Here is a 23008-nt window from a genome sequence, read left to right as displayed (position 1 = left end):
GGTTGACCCTCCAATATTTAGCCGTAGATTGTTGTACTGATAACAAATACATTATGAAATATTGATTTTTTTTTTTTAACCAGATGTATATAACCATATATATATATTTTTTTATGTATTTTCTTTCAGTTACGATGAATGTGTGGGTCAAGGGACGCAGATATATGTTCCTGCGGATGATCCGCCCCCCTACTCCCTCACAGACCCATGCCGGGAGCATCCCGCCCCACGCCGTCACAGAGAGATGGAGGATCTGCTCGCTGGGGCTTCTTGGGTGTCAGCAAGTGGCTCTTCCCATTACCCAGCCAGACTACAGGACTTCAGGCACCAGCCAGTCGCCTCCATCTCTTTGTCAGCCTTACCTTTCGATGAGGCGCCCCCATATGAGGCAGTAGTGAGTGAACAAAACCAGCCCCTTCCTCTGATGCCCCTGGATCTGCTCAAACACACTACAGCGGACAGCAGTCCACAGGACAGCGTTTCTCACAGGATCTTGTAATCCTGTCCTCCCCGGCATGCTCATGCATCACCTGTACCAAACCAGCTTTGAGAGGGATTCTTTTGTGTGGCTGGGGTCTCCTGAGTCAAGAGCTGAAACAGACACCTGCTGAAGCCCACAGTTACCTCTGACTTCAGCCGACACAGATACTGTACCTCATGTTTTATGTGACACTGCGGGAGCCACCACAAGAGCACAGGGCTATCCATCACTTTTTTGAGCAACACCTCACCTTGTCTTTTGCTTATGGTATAATTAGATGGCAATGTGTGGTAGACTGATATTCTGAATTCAAGCATCACAGCTAATTTCAACCACCGTGGAAATGTTCCCTTCTGGATGCCTGGAAAGAGCAGACAGCTCCTCAATAAACCTGGGACCATAATAGACAAAATTTTCATAGGAATAGAAATGTAGGTTTCTTTTTGAAAATGTGTTCCTGACTTAATAGAAATTGAATGACATCAGAAAATCAATGTGCTTTTAATCCATACTTTTTTTTACCCTTGATTTCATTTCTTTGCTCCTCTACATCAGTGGTTCTCTACCAGAGGGCCAGGGCTCATTAGGGGCCTTAACCAAACCTCCTGAAAGTCTTAAAATCATTGAAATTTAGTTATATTAATATCATCTTAATGGAATAGTTCACCCTGAAAACAGATTTGGAGAAATTTAGCATCACGTCGCTTGCTTACCAATGGATCCTCTCAAGTGAATGGGTGCTGTCAGAATGAGAGTCCAAACAGCAAACTTCAGATCCATTGGAGAGCAAGTGATGTAATGCTACATTTCTCCACATTTAGGATGGCCTTATGGCAGGGGTGTCTAAACCTGTTCCTGGAGTTTAGCTCCAACTCTAATCGAACACACCTTGGAGTCAAAACTGTTTTTCTGAACCACTGTTTTACATCTATTTCCCAGATCACTGTGATTTATTTATATTTCCTTCTGTTTGTAGAGACGGCTGTTTTCCTAAAGTCTCAAACGCATCTGGAGATCCTATTAGGAGAACAGCAGATGTGTGAGAAGTGATATCAATGCATATGACAATACAAGCTATAATTAGAAAGGGCTGTAGGGAACACTTTGCCAAAGGGTGTAAAACAATGGTCTATTGTTCTCCTGAACTGCATTGATGCTGTGTACATTATAACATAACATAAGAGCTGAGACTGGTGTCCAAGCAGCTCAACTGCACAGCCTTTGTAGGGCTGACGTCAGTGTGAAGTAAAACATAATATAGTTATTGCTGGACACCTTGTGCTTCCTAAACATTTATGTATCAGATTTGTTTCCTTTTTTGCTCTAACATTGCCCACTTCATTCATCTGAACACAAAGGCTTCCCACATGCATGTTTCTAATACACAACGTGCCTATTAATCACCATGACTGTTAGATCAACATGCTGAAGTGAAGAAACTTTCATTTCAAAAGATGTGTGTGTGTGTGTGTATATATATGTATACACACACACACACACATTTAAAACCTGCCCAGAAATGACACTGCATGACACCTCACCTCTATTCTCACAACTTCCCACGAATCACAAAAGTATATACTTATAGAAAAGGGTCTGTACGGGATTTTTCAATTAAATTTGATGCATGAATGCGTTTCTTGTGTAGCTCAAAGAAGAAATGATTATTAAATGTCCCATTCTTTATTGATGTCAACTTTGGACTTACATATTCTATAAATTTTTGACTTCCACTAATGTTTAGTAAGAAAGTTGATACTCATCAACTATGAAGAAAGGCAACTTTTTTCTATAACAACAGATCTGAAGTAGCATTACAAGATTATTTTGTAGATGTCGAGCGCGTCTCGGTCTGCTCATATAGCTCTGTAAAAGCGTGAGCTGTATCACCTTAGATGAAGAAATGGTCCAGATGTTCTGTGATGTAATGAGTAGAGGTGTATTAGCTGTTGCCACCGGACTGTAATAATAATACTGTGTCTGTAAACCCTTGACTTTAATTGAATAGTTCACCCAAATCTGAAAATTAGAAGAAATCGTACCCTCATGCCATCCAAGATGTAGTCAGAGTTTGCTTCTTCATCGGAACAGATGTGGAGAAATTTAACATCATGTCACTTGCTCATCAGTGGATCCTCTGCAGTGAATGGGTGCCGTCAGAATGAGAGTCTGATGAAACAGCTGATAAACACATCACAATAATCAATAAGTAATCAACATGACTCCAGTCTGTCAATTAACATAGTGAAAAGCTGCATGTTTGGACAAATCCATCAAGGCATTTTAACTTTAAACTGTCGCTTCTGGCCGAAATAATGTATAATCCATAACAACGCTGAAAAAGTATATACCTTGATGTCCTTTCACATCAAAATCCACTGACATATTTGCTTAGACCTGTTTTGGTTTGTTTCCACTTGTAAATGGTGCAGACTTCCCTGAAATCATATGGATAGAAGACTCGTGTTTTAGTCAGAAGGAACAGATTGAAATTAAAAACGTTTTGATGGATTTTGTTTAGTCCAAACATACAGCTTTTTGCTTCACGAGATCATTAATCAATCAGCTGGAGTCGTGTGGATGCTGAATATGTCTGAATGGTGAAATTCTTCAAATTTGTTCGGATATGAAGTAACACCCTCAGGCCATTCAAGATACAGGTGAATTTGAGCTGATTTTCATTTTTGGGTAAACTTTTCCTTTAAGTCACACTTGTTAGCAAGGATGTATCAATTATGTATGCACATACAGATGGAATGAACACACAAAGAACTTAAAAGAATATATATATTAAAAAAATCCCTAATGATGATCTATTTCCCATTGGTCACATAGTATTTCTCTTCTTTTGTTTTTAGGGTTTTGTGTATTTTAGCTGCATCTAGTGAGCTGATGTTCAGGAAAATCACTGGCTTACATTTGTGCGCTAAACTATTTTCATTAGTTTCATTAGACCACGTGGATGTGTTTCTTACACCAGAATAGCACCTTAGCTTCCAAGCCCATTGTAAATGTCACATCTCAAATGTGTTCTTTCTCTGTCACTATGTTGTGGTTGGTTGTCCGAAGTGATAATCTTGTTTCATAGAGCTGCAGATATTAATGTGCGTTTTGTATTAAAGTCTTTATTCCTTTACCACTGTATCATCTAAATAAATAAAAACACAAGACTTCTATCTGTTGAGATGTCCATCTGTCAATGCTTTCTGGGATAATCCAATGTTTTGTTAAAACCAGACTAATAGTAAATTAAGTAAAAGAGCAATGAAAGATTTTGTTGTGCTCAGTTGGCAAGTTTCAGAGAATGTTGTGCAGTTTAGGAACAGATGATGATTGTACACTGAAGGCTTGCAGATGGACAGAATATTTCCTGAATCATTTTGCTCATTGACTCCTGTCATTCATAATGCATTACGAGCCTCTCACTAGCACTGATGTGGATATTCATCTCTCTCCTGCCTGTTTGCATGGTGGGCTCAAAGCAAGCATCTTGAACAGATGGCCTGGGCCATAGCTCTGCCCTTAATTAACCTCTTATCCCAGAGCTCCTCTTCTATTAAACTATACCAGAGGAATGATCATTTCATCCAGAGCTGACACACATGATGATCCACACAACTCTATCAAACTAACTACACTACAGCGATAGAAACACAACCATTTGAAACCACTTAAATGTATTTTAAACATAAATGAGACGTAATTAATGTAAATTTTCAGGTCAGATAAGGTAAAATAAGTACGATTCTGGAAGTAGATTCTTCTCCTTTTAGTTGCTTTTATTCAGATCATTGTAGTCATTCTCTAGTAACACTCTCTTTATTTGGTGACATAAATGCTTATGATGGTTTTGTAAAATAAATATTTCTGTATTCAGGATACATTTTGATACATTAGGGTGATTGTCATATTTTATTGATTTCGAGTTACATACAGATTCACTATTGTTTAAACATGTTACTGGTTTTAAAAATAATGGCACAGCTTAATTTTCGGCAGCTATAGCGTCCCATGATCCTTTGGAAATCAGGTAACACTTTAGAATAATAGTCCATTAGTTAATGTTACTGAACTACTTTAGTTAACACGATTTAAGCAAGAACCATCCTTCTACAGCATTTATTAATATTAGTTCATGTTAATTTCAACATTTACTAATGCTTCATCCAGATCAAAAGTTGTGCTTGTTAACATTTGTTAAAGCACTGTGAATTAGCGTGAACTTACAATGAATAACTGCATTTTCATTAACTAACATTAACAAAGATTAATAAATACAGTAATAAATGTATTGTTCATTGTTTGTTCATGTTAAACAATGAATTAACTAACATTAACTAATGGACATTTATTCTAAAATGTTAGCTGAAATCATTCTAATATGCTGATTTGGTGCAGAATTATGTCTTATTACTATCAGTGACTTTTTAAGGATTTTTTGATTAATTGAAAGTGTAGAAGAGCTTATGCATGCATCTACTGCTCAACGAACCCCGTAACTCATTTCCTTTACATGCTGATTTAGCAAAAAAAAAAAAAAAAAAAAAAATTGTATGTGTGTATATATATATATATATATATATATATATATATATATATATATATATATATATATATATATATATATATATATATATATATATAAATGTTCCACATCATTGTGTAGTTTAAGCAGGATTTCCCCCACGGGGTCATTGATGAATTCATTGGTGTCAGAAAGGTATTTTCCTTTCTGACGTCACTCAAAAACGTGTTTGACGTAAATGAGCGTAAATGTTGTGATTACGTCGCCATCTTCTGGACATATTTTTACACGCAGGTCATGAGAATTACATATTTTTTTGCAATAGATGTCAGTGCTTCCCACATTCGAGGGCAGAATAACAATGGTGACATGTAGGTATACCAGCAGTCGTTTCTCGGACAAATCATGGACAAACAGTCCATGTCCATGGAGTCTGTTAAAGCTGAGATGAATGAGAAGGAGATCGTTCGCTGATGCCTACAGGACAGTTATATCGGTCAGGGGCATGTATGGAAATGGAAGACTTTCATTACTGTAACCCTTCTCAGTTATTATTAAACTACAGTAAGGAAGATCATAGTTGAGGTTCTTCCGTATTTGCGTCGCTTGCGATACCTGCATGTTCATCATCATCATCATCATCCCTCATTTGCATACTGTCTACTTTCGCTTCCTCGACGGGAGTTGATCAGCTTGATCACGTCCTGTCACGATCATGACCAACAGCGTCGAAGACCAAACGCCTGTTTCGCGAAAAGACGTGTTCGTTAAGTATCTACAGTACTACGACAGAGTCTGTTGTGAAGGCGACGTGAAAGTGTGCTCAGAGACACCGGTGACAGATGAAGCCAGGCGCGCGCTGCTGTTACCGGGAGAAGAGCCGCGGAAGAGACTCGACGCGCCGCACTTCTACGAGACTCTGTGTGAGTGCGCACAGTACAGAGACTGCCAGAGACGAGTCCACGGCTTGAAAAAAGCCGTCGAGTTACTGGAGATGTTCTGTGTCAACCTGTTTTTGTTTCCGTGGAAGAAAGAGATTAAAACCTTAAAGGTAAATTAAAGCCGCTAGTTCTAGGTCTGTCCTCTCTACTCTCCCAGCTGATGATAAGAAGAAGTTACCGGCCTCAGATGGTTTGCGGTTCTCATCTGGTCTCCTAGCCTGGTCAGACTGATCTGTTATGGTTTTAGAAGGTCGTGGGGTACTTTTCAGTCGGTCAGACCAGCTAGACCATCAACAAGACATCTTAGCCACGCTGGAAGGCCAAGAAAAACCGGCAAACTATTTGAGGCTGGTTAACTGTCACTGGCTTCCTTTCATTTTCATGTTCTGTTTGACCCCAAGCACTTTTTGATGAACACTAAATCATTTTAAACACCAAAGTGTTGATACATAATGACTTTTGATTTAAAAATTTCGTCTTCTGAGAGCTGATTATGATTTATATATATATATATATATATATATATATATATATATATATATATATATATATATATATATATATATATATATATATATATATATATATTTATACCAGCCCTAGATGGTTTGCTGATTTTCTGGCTCATCTGTTTTCTGGTTTTAGAAGGATTTTTAGTAATTGTCAGTTGTTTAGAACAAATTTGACATCAACTAGGAGACATCTTAGACAGCCTGGAAATGGACCACAATGAATGATCATTTCATCCAGAGCTGACACACATGATGATCCACACAACTCTATCAAACTAACTTACACTACAGCGATAGAAACACAACCATTTGAAACCACTTAAATGTATTTTAAACATAAATGAGACGTAATTAATGTAAATTTTCAGGTCAGATAAGGTAAAATAAGTACGATTCTGGAAGTAGATTCTTCTCTTTTTAGTTGCTTTTATTCAGATCATTGTAGTCATTCTCCAGTAACACTCTCTTTATTTGGTGACATAAATGCTTATGATGGTTTTGTAAAATAAATATTTCTGTATTCAGGATACATTTTGATACATTAGGGTGATTGTCATATTTTATTGATTTCGAGTTCCATACAGATTCACTATTTTTCAAACATGTTACTGTTTTTTAAAATAATGGCACAGCTTAATTTTCGGCAGCTATAGCGTCTCATGATCCTTTGGAAATCAGGTAACACTTTAGAATAATAGTCCATTAGTTAATGTTACTGAACTACTTTAGTTAACACGATTTAAGCAAGAACCATCCTTCTACAGCATTTATTAATATTAGTTCATGTTAATTTCAACATTTACTAATGCTTCATTCAGATCAAAAGTTGTGCTTGTTAACATTTGTTAAAGCACTGTGAATTAGCGTGAACTTACAATGAATAACTGCATTTTCATTAACTAACATTAACAAAGATGAATAAATACAGTAATAAATGTATTGTTCATTGTTTGTTCATGTTAAACAATGAATTAACTAACATTAACTAATGGACCATTATTCTAAAATGTTAGCTGAAATCATTCTAATATGCTGATTTGGTGCAGAATTATGTCTTATTACTATCAGTGACTTTTTAAGGATTTTTTGATTAGATATATATATATATATATATATATATATATATATATATATATATATATATATATATATATATATAAATTCACACTTCTGAATATATATATATATATACACACTTTTGGTAAGATTCTTCGAGTAGTGTACACACTGTCAATCTAAGCAGAACGTGAAGACAATATTAATTGTTTGCAGTACAGTAATTTAACACATCAGGTCACAAGGTTTAATTATGTTAGAAGTGAAAAAAATAATTAAATATACAATTAATCACGACTGTTTTATTCCCCTGTTCTATCAGACATTTACAGGACACTTTGTCTATTACATCAAGCCGGTGTTGCCTTTTGCCAGAAGTATTCTTCAGATTATTGGATACTGCATAGAAACAGACACTGAGTATAGACTGTCGGACAATTTTGACCCTGACAAGGCCAAGAGTATGGGATTCGACCTTTTCCTTGTCAGGTTAGAGTGTGAGAATCTTCTGGAGCTCATGAACCAGAGATCACATGTAGAATGTCTGGAGATCATCCGAACAAGAGCTGCTACTCTGACCTCCGTCGCCGGGGAAGAAGCTTCAGAACCTATCAGCAACATCGGCAATCTAAACGAGGATGTTTTTAAGGTTGATGGGCACGTTGAAGGTGGCTCACTGGTAAACCCAGGGGAAGAGCAGCAACAGGGGTCACTTAAAACTCATAACTTCATTGATCAGGGAGTCAACAAGTCTCAAGATGTTTCTATCTCTGATGTTGAGAGAACGGCCAACTCATTTATGACTGATGACAAGTCTATCTTAGAGATGCAGAAGAACTACCCAGACCTGGCCATCCGACAAAAGCCCATTTTCCGAAAGTCTCAAAGATCTGTGCAGCCTCTCAAGGCCCAGGAGTGGGCTGGATCCAGGGGCCTCAACGCGAGCCCGTTCCCAGAGGCCATGACTGACATGAGCGGCCCCCAGTCTATAGCCATACACACTGAGACCACGGCAGGCCATAGAAAACTACACATCCCAAATGCTCTTGTAGAAGCCCCGCCCTCAGATGACAAACCATTGGTTCTTCAAGTCGGGAAGCTGCTGCAAGGACGCAGCCGTGAAGGCTCATCAGAAGACTGCCTGGCTGAGCTCACTGAGCAAATGGGGAAAATGCACATGAAGGAACTCAATGCAGATGAAGTGCTTAAATACCCCATAGAGGAGACCGCACAGGCCCAGCCATGCACTGGACCCAATGACGTCTTCACGGCTCCACCCACTAAATCCTCAGATGGCATGAGCCTGCCCATCCTGTGCAGCTCATCCCAGGAGCCTGTCTGCAACATCACAGGTTGTAGGAGCAGTGTTGCATCTGATGGCATTTGTGCACAGGACAGCCTCATTAAAGAGCCTCCTCAGTCGATCTACATCCCTAGTGCACTAAATGCCTGTCCACCAGTGATGGGACCCCCAGCTGACCATAATGAGGGCTCAAACGGGCACAAGAGTCCCACAACTCTGCAACCAGAAGACGACCTAGTCCAAACATATGTGCTGATTTAGAGACACACAGTCCTGTGTTTTTCTCATCCATTAGCAGAGATTTTAAAGTGTACTAGACCGCGGCAGTGCACCAAAATGTCTGTGTGCTAGTCATGATGTGCAAAGCATTTTCACTGATAGGGAGTCTCTTGTTCTATTGATTTCGGGTTAGCTTTAGTAACTTACAGTTTATAGGAAGAACATCTGTTGCCTTTGTCTTTAACTTCTATCATAGCTTTTTGAAATGAAGGAACGTTTCTTGCTGCTATAATTTTCATGAACCTGCTTGGGTCGAATTTATTATAACAGCTTGCTTTTCTAAGTAGGCCTTCTGTGCCTTATTAAATGTAGAGACAAGTTAAATGTGCACTTTAAAACTTAAGTGTTAAAAATAGTGTTCGGCTTCATTTATAAAATGTTTGTACATCTGGAAGAGGCGTATTGTGCGTACATTTGTTTCTCTGAATTACATGCACATTTGAGAAATGATCTTTGATCATTTATGATGGTTTATATGCAACATTTTATAAATGAAGCCCCTGGTGCATCTGTATTATAATAGCTGTTATTTAAAGTAATAAGATGCAAACAATTTTTGTATTGTTCTTAAACTGCTACTGGGGCTTCAGTGGAGCACATAATTATGTGACTGTACATTACAGTGTAATAAAATCAATATTTTCAAAAAAATGTTTCCAGTTTATTTAAAACAATGCCTTATGCAGTATAAATTACACTGGTCACAGTAACACTTTCAGTAACGTAAACTGACCACAGTGTCTTTACTTGTTAGTGACACTGTCCGCAAGTGGCAGAATGAACTGAATTCATGGAAATAAAAGGATCATCAAGACCCTAGTATGATGATTTCACTGTAAAATGCAGGACTAAATCACATACAGTATATTTGCACGCTTTGGAATTGCCATTTAGAATTTGAAATGTCTACTGACAACAAAAGAGCCAATGGAAATGTTTCTAAGTGCAGCACCTTTAGGTAGTATGGAATGCTTCCATAAACAAGGCTAAAAATAAAGACTGTGTCTCCTCTTAAGTGCCTAAACCAAGTTTGCAAAGACTGCAAATCCAAATACAAAATAATTATCATAAAAGGCAGAATTTAAATAAAACTATTATATGAACTAATAAACAAATCCTACTATACAAATCAACTGTCCACTGCAGGAGGAATGTTTGTAAATCCAGTTTCAAGTAAAAAAAAAAAAGTGCTTGCTTCATCTGTCTCTCTTCTGATGAGAACAGAAGACGCGTGTATGGATTGATATGATCGTCGTTGTCTCAGATCTTAAACTCAGCAATGTGCCATTAATATCTTCTCTCTGTTCTCCTCATACTGATGCAGCATCTTCTTAAGGTCATGATCTGCTGGGATTACCTGCCCACCAAAGTGAAATCACAAATCACTCCATGATATAATGCATGAAACATTATTTATGAGTTCAGCTCATCAACAAGTGATTACACATTATTTCACAATATGTATCAAATGATGCATAAGAGAAAATAAGGCTTTTAACCAATGATATTTGGCAGAAACTCACCAGAACTGGAGCAGGAACCTCAAACGACTTGTGATGAATGAGCCAGTCCTCATAGAGGTGATGGATTGATTCTAGGTACTCCTAAAGAGTAAACATCAGCGAAAGGGCAATCACTTTCAGAGTATATGATAACAACATGTAATCTAGCCTTCTGATACCATTACAAGTGAAAGTCATCTCTGAGCTAGAACTAAAGCTTTAAACTTAAAGAGGTCATAAATGGGCTTTTTAAATTATTTTATACTGTGGTCTGAGGTCTACTTATGACATCTGCATGGTTTTACTTTTAAAAACCTCAAAATCAATAATAGGACATTTTCTACCCTAGTTTTGAGGCTGGCTCGAGAAACGCTCTGTTTTTATGGTCGTTCCACACTGAAGACTTGAAAGTAAACACCCACTGCTATGATTAGATAAAAGTTTTTCATCCGTGGTGAGATGAAGCGAACATACGCTCAATTTTTCACTCACATGAGCTGAAACTTTATTCAAAATAAAGTTCAACCATGCATTCCTAACATTTGAATCAAAATGAAGGTTTATGCAGCGACTGTTTTTTTAATTTTTTTTATGGCATGTTTATTCAGTTTAGCGCCACTTGTGTGAATCAGTGGGCGGGGCTACAGAATTAGGAGGCGTGTTAAACCCATCTATTACATAATAGGTAGGCCCAATCCAGGATCTGGTGTCAGCTGGGCCTGGTGTCAATTAAAGTTTTTATTTCAGTAACAAGGACATTTTCAGTTCAGTTCATTTTCAGTTCCTCTTTTAGTACGATGATCTCTTGTATAGCAAAGGCTCAAGTTAAAATTTGATTTCTCAATTCATAACCCCTTTAAAATGTGTCTGCCATTTGCTCTTTCGGCATTGACAGCAGAGTAACAGAATCTATTTTGGGTTGTTTCAGTTCAGTTTTGCATGCACAGCTTTTCACTTAGAACTCAACAACAGCTCACCAAGGGAATGACCTTCTCTTCCTCTCTGCACCTCTGCTTTAGTCTTTCGTAGCAAGTCTGTGGAGACGTCTGCAGGTAGACTGTATAAAAACATGCAAAAAAATGTTTTAGTTCGGCTACACGAAGACATTTGTTAAAAATTGTAGTTATCCGCATCAAACGAGCAACATGTGGTGTCGCAATGCAATACAGATATATTTGCCATACCAATAAGGTCCACAGGAATAGCAATATTCTTTATGATCCACTCAAACCATTCACTTAAAACAGCAAAGTCCACCTCGGGCATCTTTCCACTGTAAACCAATTAAAATAATAACATTAGTACACGTTTAATGATCAGATCATTTTGTGTTTACATTCTATTTAAAGGTGTCTTTGATATAGTGTAATGAAACACTACTAAGCAATATTACTTAACCAAATGTACTTACTATAGGGATAGGGTTTGGTTCAGCAATAGTTGCATGTCATTTTGCATAATTTACATAAAGTACATGTAGCGTATAAGAAGGACACCAAAATAAAGTGTAACCCATTTATTTGCTCAATAGTGGGCAGGTAAAGGGCTTTCAGTGTTATAGACCAATTTTAGGTCTGTAAACATTCAGGATGCGCACGCATCATGGTTGCAGAAAACCCGGGAGCTAATAGCCTTTACGGATAGAGAATTACACGGATACAGTATAAAATTATTAGATTTAAAAAGATGGCCGATTATATTGATTAGATGTCATTTTCAAATTGTTCTCTGCATATTACAAGAGCTTGTCACTCAGCGATAAGCACTGTTATTCCACGAAATTGATGTTAGATAGTGGGATAGTCTCACATATCCGAAACAGGGATGAAGTTTTTTGTGTGTGCGGAGACTAGTGGCAAAAGATGACAGTTTTCAACTGGAATAAAAGTGAATTTGATTTGATATTTCAAGATTCTGACTTTATTCTCGCAGTTCCGATATTATATCTCACAATTCTAATAAGGAAAAACAACTCATCTTTCTCTCTTTTCCCCTCAGCTCTTCGTTTTATTTTTGTTTAGTTTTTTCAGAATTGACAAACTCAACTCAAACTATTTTTGAGTTAAGTGGAGTTGTAAAGTGTGAATTTGGATATACTGTATAAACTTGCATTTGTAAGGAAAGTAAAGTCAGAATTGTGAGATAAAATAAATAAATTTTATGTAAAAATGTTAATAGTAAGGTTTGTATGGCTAATATAATACATCATTGGACAGCAAATGTGAGTATTATGTAGACATCATTTTTTTTTTATCAAATGTATGTTTTAGAAGTAGAGTAATCATAGCAGTTTTCATGCAAAATATGTCAATTTAAATGTCAGCGTTTAGCTTCAAATGGCATCTTTGACGACAGTATTCTATAAAAATGATTTGCATTCCAATCTTGACATCAAAAGGCACAAAATATATATATATTTTTCTCTTATTCCATGGATTTTACCCATTTACCTCCACTTGTTCCCAGTGTTTTTCTGCAACCACCATGCGTGCGTAGCTGCAAGTGACGTAACTGTGACGTCTGCTCTGAATTAGTCTATATGGAAACATACCTTTTGTAAAGATTTTCCACAAAAATGTATTTTGCACTGTAAATAGATCTTTCCATCATTCTGACTGGTGCTGACTGTGTGCAACAGAAAGAAAAAACAAAACAAAAAACAGGTTATTACAGTTGTGATTCACATTCCATTTCCTCGGTTCATGCAGAAAGCAGAGGCTCATTTCTGTATCGCAAAACAAAAACAGATACATGTAAAGCAACTGAACAAAACTGACTATAGTAATGTGAAAAAAGACTTGTACATGCCATTGGTAAGACATGCCGATCCAGCATTGTCAGTTGGACATACGTCTGAAGAGTGAGTCCCCATCTAGATGGGTCCTGGTACATCAGTCCCTGTGGCAGAATAAAATACATTTACACGATGATCAAATATGCTATAAATATGCAAATAATGCTCATTAAATTCATAATGAAGTGCCACATGCTCCCAACCAATGGATTGCATCCTTGCACATTTCTCCATTTGGACACGGGCTCTGTTAACACCTAAAACACAACACACGTTTCAGATGTATATTAAATAAACGATTAACAAGAATAGAGAGATTTCAGAAAATGTAAAAAATATTATTCATCACAGATTTACGGTTTACCTCAATGTCACTGGTTTTGCTGAAGTATTCCAGACATGTTGTCTTTCCACTTGCGATATTTCCCTCCAACCAAATCTGAAAAGAGAGTGGATGCAAATTTCAAAACAACCCATAAACATATTTGACAATATTGTGTTCTCAGTATTCTTCAGGCGTGCGATTAATCCTCTTCCAGATCTATTCATCCAGACACATGCTAGTGTGTAACTCACCACTGATTTCTTCTCCTCGCCGTTTCTAACCAGCTTCCCTTGAGAAGAAGAAGACAACATCATGAAGCCTGTCTCGGATTCAGCAGCAGATCTCTATGGCAACAGTCAAAGGATGGGAGATGCTCAAGCTCGTGCCAGTACGGTTAATGCAAAGCTGAGAGAGCATGATATAACTCGGTTAGGGACGATATATTATAATAGCAATATTATACGAGTAATATTATCAATATAAATGAATCAGAACTAGAGCTGTGGTCGCAGTTATATTGCGTAGACCGGAAGCTGGCGCAGGACTTACGGTGAACGACAGATGTGCTGCTCCACGAACGTCCGCTTAAACGCTTTCTCAGAGCAGGCGTCTCTCGGACAAGTACATGTACATGTGTTGACAAAGATTTGTGTGAATAGCGAGGTAAAACAACACGACAGAACTCTTTTAAGAATTCACCAATCATCTCGCTTGTTTCATCGACGTCTAGTCACACAGACAAATACACAAGAGTGATGTGAACTCATGATGCGCAGAACTTGCACTGCAACACTAATGAGCGACAAAAACATGTCAAAATAAAAGTCACATTTTTTAAAATCGTCACTAGAATATTCGTAAGAATATTCGTAAGATGTACAATATTATTTGTGAAATAAGCCTACATTATTATTATTATTATTATTATTATTACCACGCAATACTTCTTGGGACTAAATTGGCCCACTTTCTATATAAAACTATAAAAGTTCACAACCAGTTTACCTCTATGTTTTTAGTTTGAACTGCAATTATACTAAAAGTGAACTTACAGGTATACTGACAGTTTACTAATTAAATACTTTGTACACTTTGAAGTATAGTCTCAGTAAATTAATAGTTTAGTAGTTTTATCCTGCAAGTATACTCAGACGTTTTCTTAAAGTGAACTTTACATCATACGTTCAGTATACTACTATGTCCTATTTATGATGTGAATATATGTTGTTACATGAGTATCTGAACATACTGTACAAAACATCCAAAGAAAGAAAAGGGTACCTGCGTGTATTCTAGCTTCATGCATTCTTAAAAAAAAAAAAAAAAAAAAAAAAAAAAAAAAAAAAAACACTTTAATGTGGGTAAATTTAATCAAAAATAAAGAAATAACATTTTGAACTAAAAGCTTTTTTTTTTTTTTTTTTGGAAATTCTGAGCAGAAGATGTGTAGGCTACTAGCGCCCTCTACCGTATAATAATGAAAACACGGATTCTATTCTCAAGTGTAGTTATACTAAATATATTTAGACTTTTTCTAAGTAAAAGTAGAGTATACTTAAATTTAATTTTAAGTATATTTCTGAGAAGTACATAAAGCCAATTTCTGAGAAGTACATAAAGTAAACCTAAAGCATACTTTGCTATTTTTAGTTTAAAAGTAGTGTACTAATAGCACTCTTGAATAAACTTCTTTTTCGTAAGGGTAGTTCAATAAGTAGCTTACAGTATATAGATCTCATTGGCCTTAATACGGCATAATCACAGTGCTCTCCAGATCATAGACCAGCTATTTTACAATATACATAGCTATGCTAAATACAGTACTGTTTAACACTTTATGATTTGCACTTTACAAAACTGCCAGTGCATGCAGAAATATTACCCGCAGATTCTTAACAAGTGTAAATGTCTGAATGTATACCATAAACTGAATCAGATTGCCTGCTAAAAAAAAGAAAAGAAGGTATTTAGTCATTTCCTGAGACTAAGAGGAAACACTCACTGAGGAAGTAATGTGTCAAGATTGACAAGCTGTGTTGAACTACTCATCGACATAAAACACAGAGATCATTTTAATGCCAAAATGGAAGTTGATTTGCCCTTGTTGAAGTCTCCAAAAGGTCTACTGAAAATATCAGAAATGGTGAGACATCTCAAATTTAACAATGATAGTTTTGATATTTGTGATCCATTTTGGGAACCACTCGCACTTACTTGTATATATAGTACTTGCATAGGCTTAATATGTAGCTAAAAAAGGGAAACAATGTAGGCCTGTTAACTAAAACCACATTACACTTTACATTTCAGTCAAGTAACATCTAGTCATCTTACTAAAAGTTCTTAAATAATCTTTCATTTTCATTTTCAGGTATGTGTTTTTGTGGCTTTTGTGTGTTATGCAGTGGCATCTAGGTCGCCCTACATTGCAGCGACATGCATGGAATTTTTAATCACACTTGGTTTTCTTCTGCTCTACCTACTGAAACTCAACAAGATGTTCACTCTCTTCGTCTGGCCTCTTATTGTAAGAGCATAAATCCAGTGCGCTTGATTGAATGAATGCAAATATTTTGCAGCATTGTTATTGCTCAGAGAACTTTGTATAACACAACCAATGCCTGCAACTGCAGCTTTGCAAACAGAACCATTAATGACCTTATGTTCTCACAGGATGTGTTCAACTCGTTCTTTGCAGCTGCACTGATGTGTATTCTTAGCCTGGTAGCAGTTTCTACATACACAGTGAAGGGCACTTTGAGCGGAGGGGTGAGAAACCGTACATCCTCCATTCATTGAACTCTCTCTTTATCTTTTTAAGCACTATGCAGGCTTTAAATCCTTCATGTGAATACTCACTGTGAATGACCCAAACATTAAGACGCATCATGTTTCAACAGATCGTGGGTTTTGTGGCTGCAGCCTTGTGGTCTTTGGATGGCTATATCCTTTTCAAAAAAATCACATTCAACAAGCCAAGAACCAGCCCAGAGGCCCAAACAGGGAACAATTAAAGCTTTGCAGGACCAACTGTCTCATTTTGTGAGCGGACCTATTTTGTAAAACCAAAATAAGATTGTAAAATACTTATATAGGTATAATGTATTCATTATTATTATTATTATTATTATTATTATTATTATTATTATTAAATAGAGTTGCCACTCTGTCCTGTGAACTAAAGTCTCCATAACTGTCTCTGGGAATGCATGTTGCTTTAATACACATAAGTGTGCAAAATGATGAAACCTATCCACAAATATTCACCACTCAAAATAAATTCCTCCATAAATTGAGCATCATGTTGTTATTGTCTCAACATTAAGAAAATTGATGTGATGTTCTTGTTCTCAAAGTAAAAATGCACTTTGTCTGAAAGATTGTTGTTATCCAAAGTTACTAATTTGAGGTATTTGGCCAAAGCATGATCATAGGCCATTCAAACAATGTTCAGTAGCCTATAAACACAATTTGAATGTTGTAGAAATTACTAAATATATTGCCAAAATAATTACATTCAGTGCATAGCCTGCTGACTGCATTCATGACTTATGCCTGACATTTGTTTTTCATAGTAGACTTTTAAAACCATTCTGAAAGCGTTATATGTTATTATGAACAACACGTGACGCTAACTAAAGTTAAGAAGTTTCAAAAACAGTTTTGAAGGATTAAAAGGGGCTTGAAGGCTGACACCGAACAGTGAATGAGATGGAATCTGTTCAGTAGTGCAGTTGTTGTACAGCAGATCTCTCCGTCCTGTGAGAGATCGCCCACATTCTCTGTTCACTGAGCTAGTAACAGTCTCCAGATTTCGGGAATGCAGATGTTGCTTTTTTGTGTGTGCTTCGTTTCCGCACTGTCATGATTTCCGTTTCCACTCTGCGAGTAGCTGTCTCACAGCGGAGAGAGAGTAGGACGCATCTCTGTGAGGTTGACTCGGAACAGGAATCATGGGGGACATCGAGACTCCGGAGAATAACCGATCACGACAGACCGTTATTCATTCTCTTCTCCCGAGTAAAGAATTCGTCTCCTCCCGAAAAGGAATACTGCTGCTCGGTGAAGTGGTATGCTTTTCGACTTTAATCATGTTAAATACATCCATGATAGTGTAGTCGTTGTTTTGTGTCATGCTATATCTTCTAAATTGTATGTATTTTTCCCGTGCTGTTGGCATCTAGATGCAGCCACAGAAGTACGACGTAACTTTGGATGATTTTAGTTTCTTTTTCTTATCGATCTGTTTTTCAATGGTTATCTCTTAATTATTATATTTTGTTCTGAAAAGTTTCTGCATCTTTGTTCTATAAGTAAGAGTTGTTTTTTTCTTCTTCTCTGCAGTATAGGCAATAGGTCAAACTTTCAAACTTTCCTCATTCATCTGAAGGGGGAGGGTTTTTTCTTTTCTTTCTTTTTTTTAATTCAAGGCAAGTAGTGGCTTTCTTATAGAGGTCACAAAACGCCCCTCATATTTTACACCACACAGACACACACACTCACACTCACACACACTCATGTTTGTTTTCCTAGTGAGGACTTTCTTAGACTTCTATTTTTTTTTTTTTTTTGTTATACTGACCTAACAGTATTTTCTATTCCCTCAACCTAAACCTACCCGACAGGTTTTTTTTATTTCCCTTGTCAGGACCAACCAAATGCCCTCACAAAGTAAAAAAAAAAAAAAAAAAATAAGGTTTTACTATCCTTGTGGGGACATTTGGTCCTGTAACTATAACAAAACAAGCAATTTAACTTACCAACACAATTTAATTTATGTTATATATAAATATAATGGCTATTTAATCTTCTCAGGCTGTAAAATTCAGGTTCATGTATAAGGCTTAGTGTGCTTGTATACAGGACATAACAAATACAAAACTGTGTAGCTTCATTTAAATAACAAATTTTTAATTATCATTATCATTCTATGAGAACAGCGACCCACACCACAACTTCATGATGTTGGAAGCAATTTCAGATTTTTTTTTTATTTTTCTAGCTGGTAATCGATAAAAACATTTACAGCCAATCAGATTCAAATCTGCACTTGACTATTAGAATTGGCAGAAGCCATAACTGTTGCATATGTTCTGTTTAAACAGAACATCCTTTTGTAGCCGCTAATAGTCGTGGGGAAGTTGTGGCCCAGTGGTTAGAGAATCGGACTCACAATTGAAGGGTTGTGAGTTTGAGTCTTGGGCCGGCAGGAATTGTGGGTAGGGGTAGTGCATGTACAGTTCTCTCTCCACCTTCAATACCATGACTTAGGTGCCCTTGAGCAAGGCATCAAACCCCAAACTGCTCCCCGGGCGCCGCAGCATAAATGGCTGCCCACTGCTCCGGGTGTGTGTTCACAGTGTATGTGTGTGTGTGTTCACTGCTCTGTGTGTGTGTGCACTTTGTATGGGTTAAATGCAGAGAACAAATTCTGAGTATGGGTCACCATACTTGGCTGAATGTCATGTGACTGTCACTTTGATATAGTTAGTCTACTGTTCTTGGTGTGAATGGTAATTAGGAGTTCACCACGTGTGTATGTGTGTGGTCTTGTGTGAGTTGCCAGAGGTCTTTGACGTGGTGTATTAGTACATACTGTTCTGTTCAAGATGATGTTGCTTTGTGTTAAAGGGTTAGTTCACCTAAAAATCAAAATCCGTCTATCTTCTACTCAACCTCAAAGCATTCTTTCAGAATAATCCAATCTAATATAAAAAATTGTCCTTGCTCTTCCTAGCCTTTAAATGGGTGTAAAGCTGGATAATCAGGCTGATTTTGGTCTGATTTCCCCCCTTCTGACAACCCTAGCTATGTCCCGATTATCTTGATGGTTCTACAATACGCAAATCGTAATTATTCAACATGTTTAATATTCACGATCAGAAATCCTCATGTGTGGGGAGAACCCCCGAGGACAAACGTGCGCACGCTCTGGAGATTATCACGTGAAATGAAACAGTATCCAATCAGAAAGCGAGATGATGGAAGACGGAAGCAGTCATGCAGCACAGAGTGAAATTGATGTGGACAGCAGAGATGGAGCATGTTGCAACAGCACAAATGTTTAAACAACGTGTCATGTATAAAATCATTCCAGACACTTATCATTGATATTTATTCCTGCATATCATTTTGTTTTGTTCTCTCTCTGCACTTGTCACTAATCACGCAGCGCTGACATACTACAACATCCACCTGCATGTCTTCCGGTCCTTCACAGTCAGCAAAAGTGGAAAAAAAAAAAATTATTATGTTTGAAATCTGGATATTTATCTTACAAAAATTTACTATAAGGGGGACTTTATTCACCCCCCGGAGCCGTGTGAGGGACGTTTTATTACAGATGCACACTTTTATTTCACGTCTTCTTAACTGTTGACAACAAACACCTGCTTACCCCCATTGGAAGGCTTGGAAGAGCAAGGAAAGTTTTTAATACAGCTTTGATTGGATTATTCTGAAAATGAAAAGTCACATACACCTAGGATGCTTCGAGGGTGAGTAGAAGATGGACGGATTTTCATTCTCGGGTGAACTAACCCTTTAAGGCAGATTGGTCTCTTTTCAGCCCTATCTTTATGCTGTCAAAACATTCATTTCTGCTTTATTGATTAACTGTGAGTTTTTCTCTTTAAAAGGTCAAGTGCACTCACCCCGTCACAAATGTTTAGCAATTAACAAAATGATAACAAACAATAATTAAATAAAAGTGGATCCTCGTGCTTGCTGTCCCCTCAGGTGATGTCCTTCATCAGCTTTGTGTGCTTTGCTGCTTCGACAGCAGCTGCCTTCGTCACAGCTCCCCTGATAGAGTTCTTGGCTGCCCTCTTCTTGCTGTTTGCTTATTCTACAAAGTTCAATGAGAGATTTAAGGGCTTTTACTGGCCCCTCATGGTAAGTTTACTGACCTACGAAATTACTGTGATGGAGCTTTTTTTATTTGTCCATGAGAACCAGTTCTGTCCTTTTTCCCTTCACCATGCCTTTTGTTTCATCAAGGACTTCCTGCGCTGTGTCAGTGCATCCATCATCTTTTTCATCATCTCTATAATATCTGTGTCAAAATATGTGGATGGAGCCTCAAAAGCTGCTGGGGTAGGCTCACATCAGTTCAGTCTAATTCTCTTTTATCGGCACTATCAGTGACAGAACTGTTTTTTTTTTTATTTACAGTTATACAACATGTGACTTGTGTGGTGTTTGCACTGGTTTCATGTGTCTGTGACATGTGTTTCACTTTCACTTCTTAGTTATTTGGCTTTATTACCACAATATTCTTCGCCCTGGACTTTTATTTCATCTTCAATGAACTGGCCAACTTCCTCAAGGGAGGTGATCCCAGTGAGGAACCACCAAACACACAAGGTATCAGTAATACTGGGTTCTTATTTACACTACCATTCAATACTTTGGTGTCAGTATTTATTTATTATTTTTAATTCATACTTTTTTTCAGCAAGCATGCATTAAATTGATCAAACATGACAGTAACGACATTTATATTGGGGGAAAAAAAAATATTATTTCAAATAAATGCTGTTCTTTTAAACTTTCTGCTGGATTCTCCTTCACATTTGCATGAAGCTTTACACATCGACCTAAAGCAGCAAAACTATTAGTGAGAGTAGACATAGGAAGTGAAAGGTGATGTGGTTTCTTTAGAAGTGTGGTTTAGTCATCCACAGTGTAGCTTTTCTTCTAATCGCTGTAAGAGACCAGACAGACTGAATTCCCGCAGTATCATTTAAAGGTGCTGGATGTAGTATTGACGCCAAGTGGTTGAACTAGGTATTGCAGTCCAAATTCAAAATATTGGAGAGTGTTTTTTTTCACCTGGTCCCTCCTCCTTAGACTTGATGCACATGCAGGTTGCCAGATTGACGACACTAACAGGAACGAGCGCACATGACGATGAATTTAATGAAATGCGTTTTGTTTTTCGCCAACTGGCAACCCGTGGTGCCAAAATACAATTATTTAACTATCAGTGGGCGGGTTTCACAAACCAAAACAGAGACCTAACAGCACATTTTCAGAGGAGATTAACTGACTGTACATTGACATTGTTTTTCAGTTTTTCAGTTTCTTAAATATCTGAAAATATATAATGGTATTTTTATGCTTTAGTAGTCAAAAACTTACATACAGCACCTTTAAAAGCATGAAGTACCTCTAGCTACAAGCAAACTGTCCTAGAAATGTTCATGCATAGTCACATGCATTAAACTTCCATGGAATACTATTTTCACTGGGAATCCCCCATCTCGTTTTTCCCTTTCCTGTTGTTATTCAGAGACTCTTTCTTCCGGAATAACACATTCTTCTTCCTCACAGATGATGACTCAGACTCTGACTCTGACTGAAGCTGTGATTGTGTCCAAAGACCTGGTGCGTGACCACTACAGTGCCTGATAACCAAAACAGACTTTAGTATAACTTTTTTATTGTTTGTTATTTTGGGTATGGTTTTTGTGACTAGAGTAGTCTAAAGCAGTCTATTTCAAATCACAAGCTAAAGAGTTTTCTACAAGTTTTGTATGCGTCCAGACAATCTAAGCCTCTCTTATTTGATTTCCCCAAAGCTGTGAATTATTCCAGTGACGCAGCTTCACATCAGTCAAGTTTGTTGACAGGTTTTTTAAAAAGAAGGGCAGTATTGTACCATTTGTGATGTTTATGTATGGCCTCTTACAGCTTAGACGTTCTTATAGTGTTTTAGTTCCATTTTTACAGTATGTACGAGTCTTTTTCTATTACTATATTTGGAAGCTGTGTGTGCGTGTGTATGTTTACTAACTAGAACTATTCTGAGGGAATATTTCCTCCAAATATGTTCTCTTAAATTGTCTTTTAAAAAAGATGCATGACTTGGTGATGAAGCCCTGTACTGGGAATAATAATTTGAATGTTTTGTAGCAACAAAGTAAGTTTACATCATGTATGGAATTAGCAGGTGGTTGGCTGGCCACAGTCACCTGTCTTACTTTCACAGGTCTACACATTGGTTTTAGTCTTGTAATGTTGAAGTAATACCAATGTTTTGCCAAAGTACTGCAAAAAAATGGCAGGATTTGTCTCATTATGCTCACCTAGCAATGTACTATTCTTGAAGTGGCACTGCTCTGCTATTGAACCTGTATTATAAATGTGAGCATCAGTGTAAGAATAAGGGAGCGTCGCCTGGTTTACTATAGTATTCTCAGGCATGCTGCATGTGTCCATTTGTAAACCACCTTCTAGTGCAAAGACGCACTGTCAGATTGCCACATCAATAAATAATTTTGATGCAG

The 23008-nt window shown here is 37.3% G+C and overlaps 5 protein-coding genes across 9 annotated transcripts in view; 4 read left to right on the top strand and 1 right to left on the bottom strand.

The window, feature by feature from the left end:
- bean1 (brain expressed, associated with NEDD4, 1) overlaps positions 1-3655 on the top strand; it is a 70771-nt gene extending 67116 nt beyond the window's left edge. For both annotated transcript variants that reach the window (XM_052601417.1, XM_052601416.1), the window contains exon 6: positions 130-3655. In XM_052601417.1, coding sequence (XP_052457377.1) covers positions 130-499 — 370 coding nt within the window. In that variant the 3' untranslated portion in view covers positions 500-3655. The remainder of the gene's footprint in view (positions 1-129) is intronic.
- Positions 3656-5330: 1675 nt separating this feature from the next.
- On the top strand, positions 5331-9600 carry LOC128016709 (uncharacterized). The gene is made up of 2 exons (XM_052601407.1): positions 5331-6057; positions 7838-9600. The coding sequence occupies exons 1-2, from the start codon at positions 5722-5724 to the stop codon at positions 9077-9079; spliced, it is 1578 nt and encodes a 525-aa protein (XP_052457367.1). The 5' UTR covers positions 5331-5721; the 3' UTR covers positions 9080-9600.
- Positions 9601-9736: 136 nt separating this feature from the next.
- On the bottom strand, positions 9737-14507 carry LOC128016710 (thymidine kinase 2, mitochondrial). 4 transcript variants are annotated; one of them, XM_052601408.1, is made up of 10 exons: positions 14268-14507; positions 13970-14007; positions 13758-13832; positions 13597-13650; positions 13404-13497; positions 13151-13220; positions 11784-11872; positions 11577-11656; positions 10621-10701; positions 9737-10454 (listed from the first exon to the last, which is right to left on the bottom strand). In XM_052601408.1, exons 1-10 carry the CDS (start codon positions 14422-14424, stop codon positions 10371-10373), a joined length of 822 nt encoding a protein of 273 aa, XP_052457368.1. In that variant the 5' UTR covers positions 14425-14507; the 3' UTR covers positions 9737-10370. The 4 variants fall into 4 exon arrangements, with proteins under 4 accessions (XP_052457368.1, XP_052457372.1, XP_052457369.1 ...); XM_052601412.1 differs by having other exon boundaries at positions 13970-14037; positions 14298-14507; XM_052601409.1 differs by having other exon boundaries at positions 13970-14123; positions 14268-14417.
- A 1207-nt stretch (positions 14508-15714) lies between these two features.
- On the top strand, positions 15715-17014 carry LOC128016713 (chemokine-like factor). The gene is made up of 4 exons (XM_052601415.1): positions 15715-15861; positions 16090-16245; positions 16392-16487; positions 16619-17014. Exons 1-4 carry the CDS (start codon positions 15802-15804, stop codon positions 16730-16732), a joined length of 426 nt encoding a protein of 141 aa, XP_052457375.1. The 5' UTR covers positions 15715-15801; the 3' UTR covers positions 16733-17014.
- Positions 17015-17161: 147 nt separating this feature from the next.
- cmtm3 (CKLF-like MARVEL transmembrane domain containing 3) lies at positions 17162-23007 on the top strand. Its single transcript, XM_052601414.1, has 5 exons — positions 17162-17788; positions 20457-20612; positions 20718-20813; positions 20969-21083; positions 22053-23007. Exons 1-5 carry the CDS (start codon positions 17672-17674, stop codon positions 22079-22081), a joined length of 513 nt encoding a protein of 170 aa, XP_052457374.1. The 5' UTR covers positions 17162-17671; the 3' UTR covers positions 22082-23007.
- Position 23008: the final 1 nt, after the last annotated feature.

The sequence above is a fragment of the Carassius gibelio genome, chromosome A7 (assembly GCF_023724105.1).
Source record: "Carassius gibelio isolate Cgi1373 ecotype wild population from Czech Republic chromosome A7, carGib1.2-hapl.c, whole genome shotgun sequence".
Taxonomy (NCBI): Eukaryota; Metazoa; Chordata; class Actinopteri; order Cypriniformes; family Cyprinidae; genus Carassius; species Carassius gibelio.
The sequence above is the reverse complement of the archived record's forward strand: the minus strand, read 5'-3'. Positions and strand labels throughout refer to the sequence as shown.

Bases quoted from the DNA above. Each gene is read 5' to 3' on its own strand.
- LOC128016709 (XM_052601407.1), top strand. From the start codon at position 5,722: ATGACCAACAGCGTCGAAGACCAAACGCCTGTTTCGCGAAAAGACGTG. The intron at 6,058-7,837 runs GTAAATTAAAGC...CTGTTCTATCAG, and splicing joins AAGAGATTAAAACCTTAAAG to ACATTTACAGGACACTTTGT.
- LOC128016710 (XM_052601408.1), bottom strand. From the start codon at position 14,424: ATGATTGGTGAATTCTTAAAAGAGTTCTGTCGTGTTGTTTTACCTCGC. The intron at 14,008-14,267 runs GTAAGTCCTGCG...CTTCTTCTCAAG, and splicing joins CAGCACATCTGTCGTTCACC to GGAAGCTGGTTAGAAACGGC. The intron at 13,651-13,757 runs GTAAACCGTAAA...GTTGTGTTTTAG, and splicing joins GCAAAACCAGTGACATTGAG to GTGTTAACAGAGCCCGTGTC.
- LOC128016713 (XM_052601415.1), top strand. From the start codon at position 15,802: ATGGAAGTTGATTTGCCCTTGTTGAAGTCTCCAAAAGGTCTACTGAAA. The intron at 15,862-16,089 runs GTGAGACATCTC...TTTCATTTTCAG, and splicing joins TACTGAAAATATCAGAAATG to GTATGTGTTTTTGTGGCTTT. The intron at 16,246-16,391 runs GTAAGAGCATAA...ATGTTCTCACAG, and splicing joins TCTTCGTCTGGCCTCTTATT to GATGTGTTCAACTCGTTCTT.
- cmtm3 (XM_052601414.1), top strand. From the start codon at position 17,672: ATGGGGGACATCGAGACTCCGGAGAATAACCGATCACGACAGACCGTT. The intron at 20,613-20,717 runs GTAAGTTTACTG...TGTTTCATCAAG, and splicing joins GCTTTTACTGGCCCCTCATG to GACTTCCTGCGCTGTGTCAG. The intron at 20,814-20,968 runs GTAGGCTCACAT...TTCACTTCTTAG, and splicing joins GAGCCTCAAAAGCTGCTGGG to TTATTTGGCTTTATTACCAC.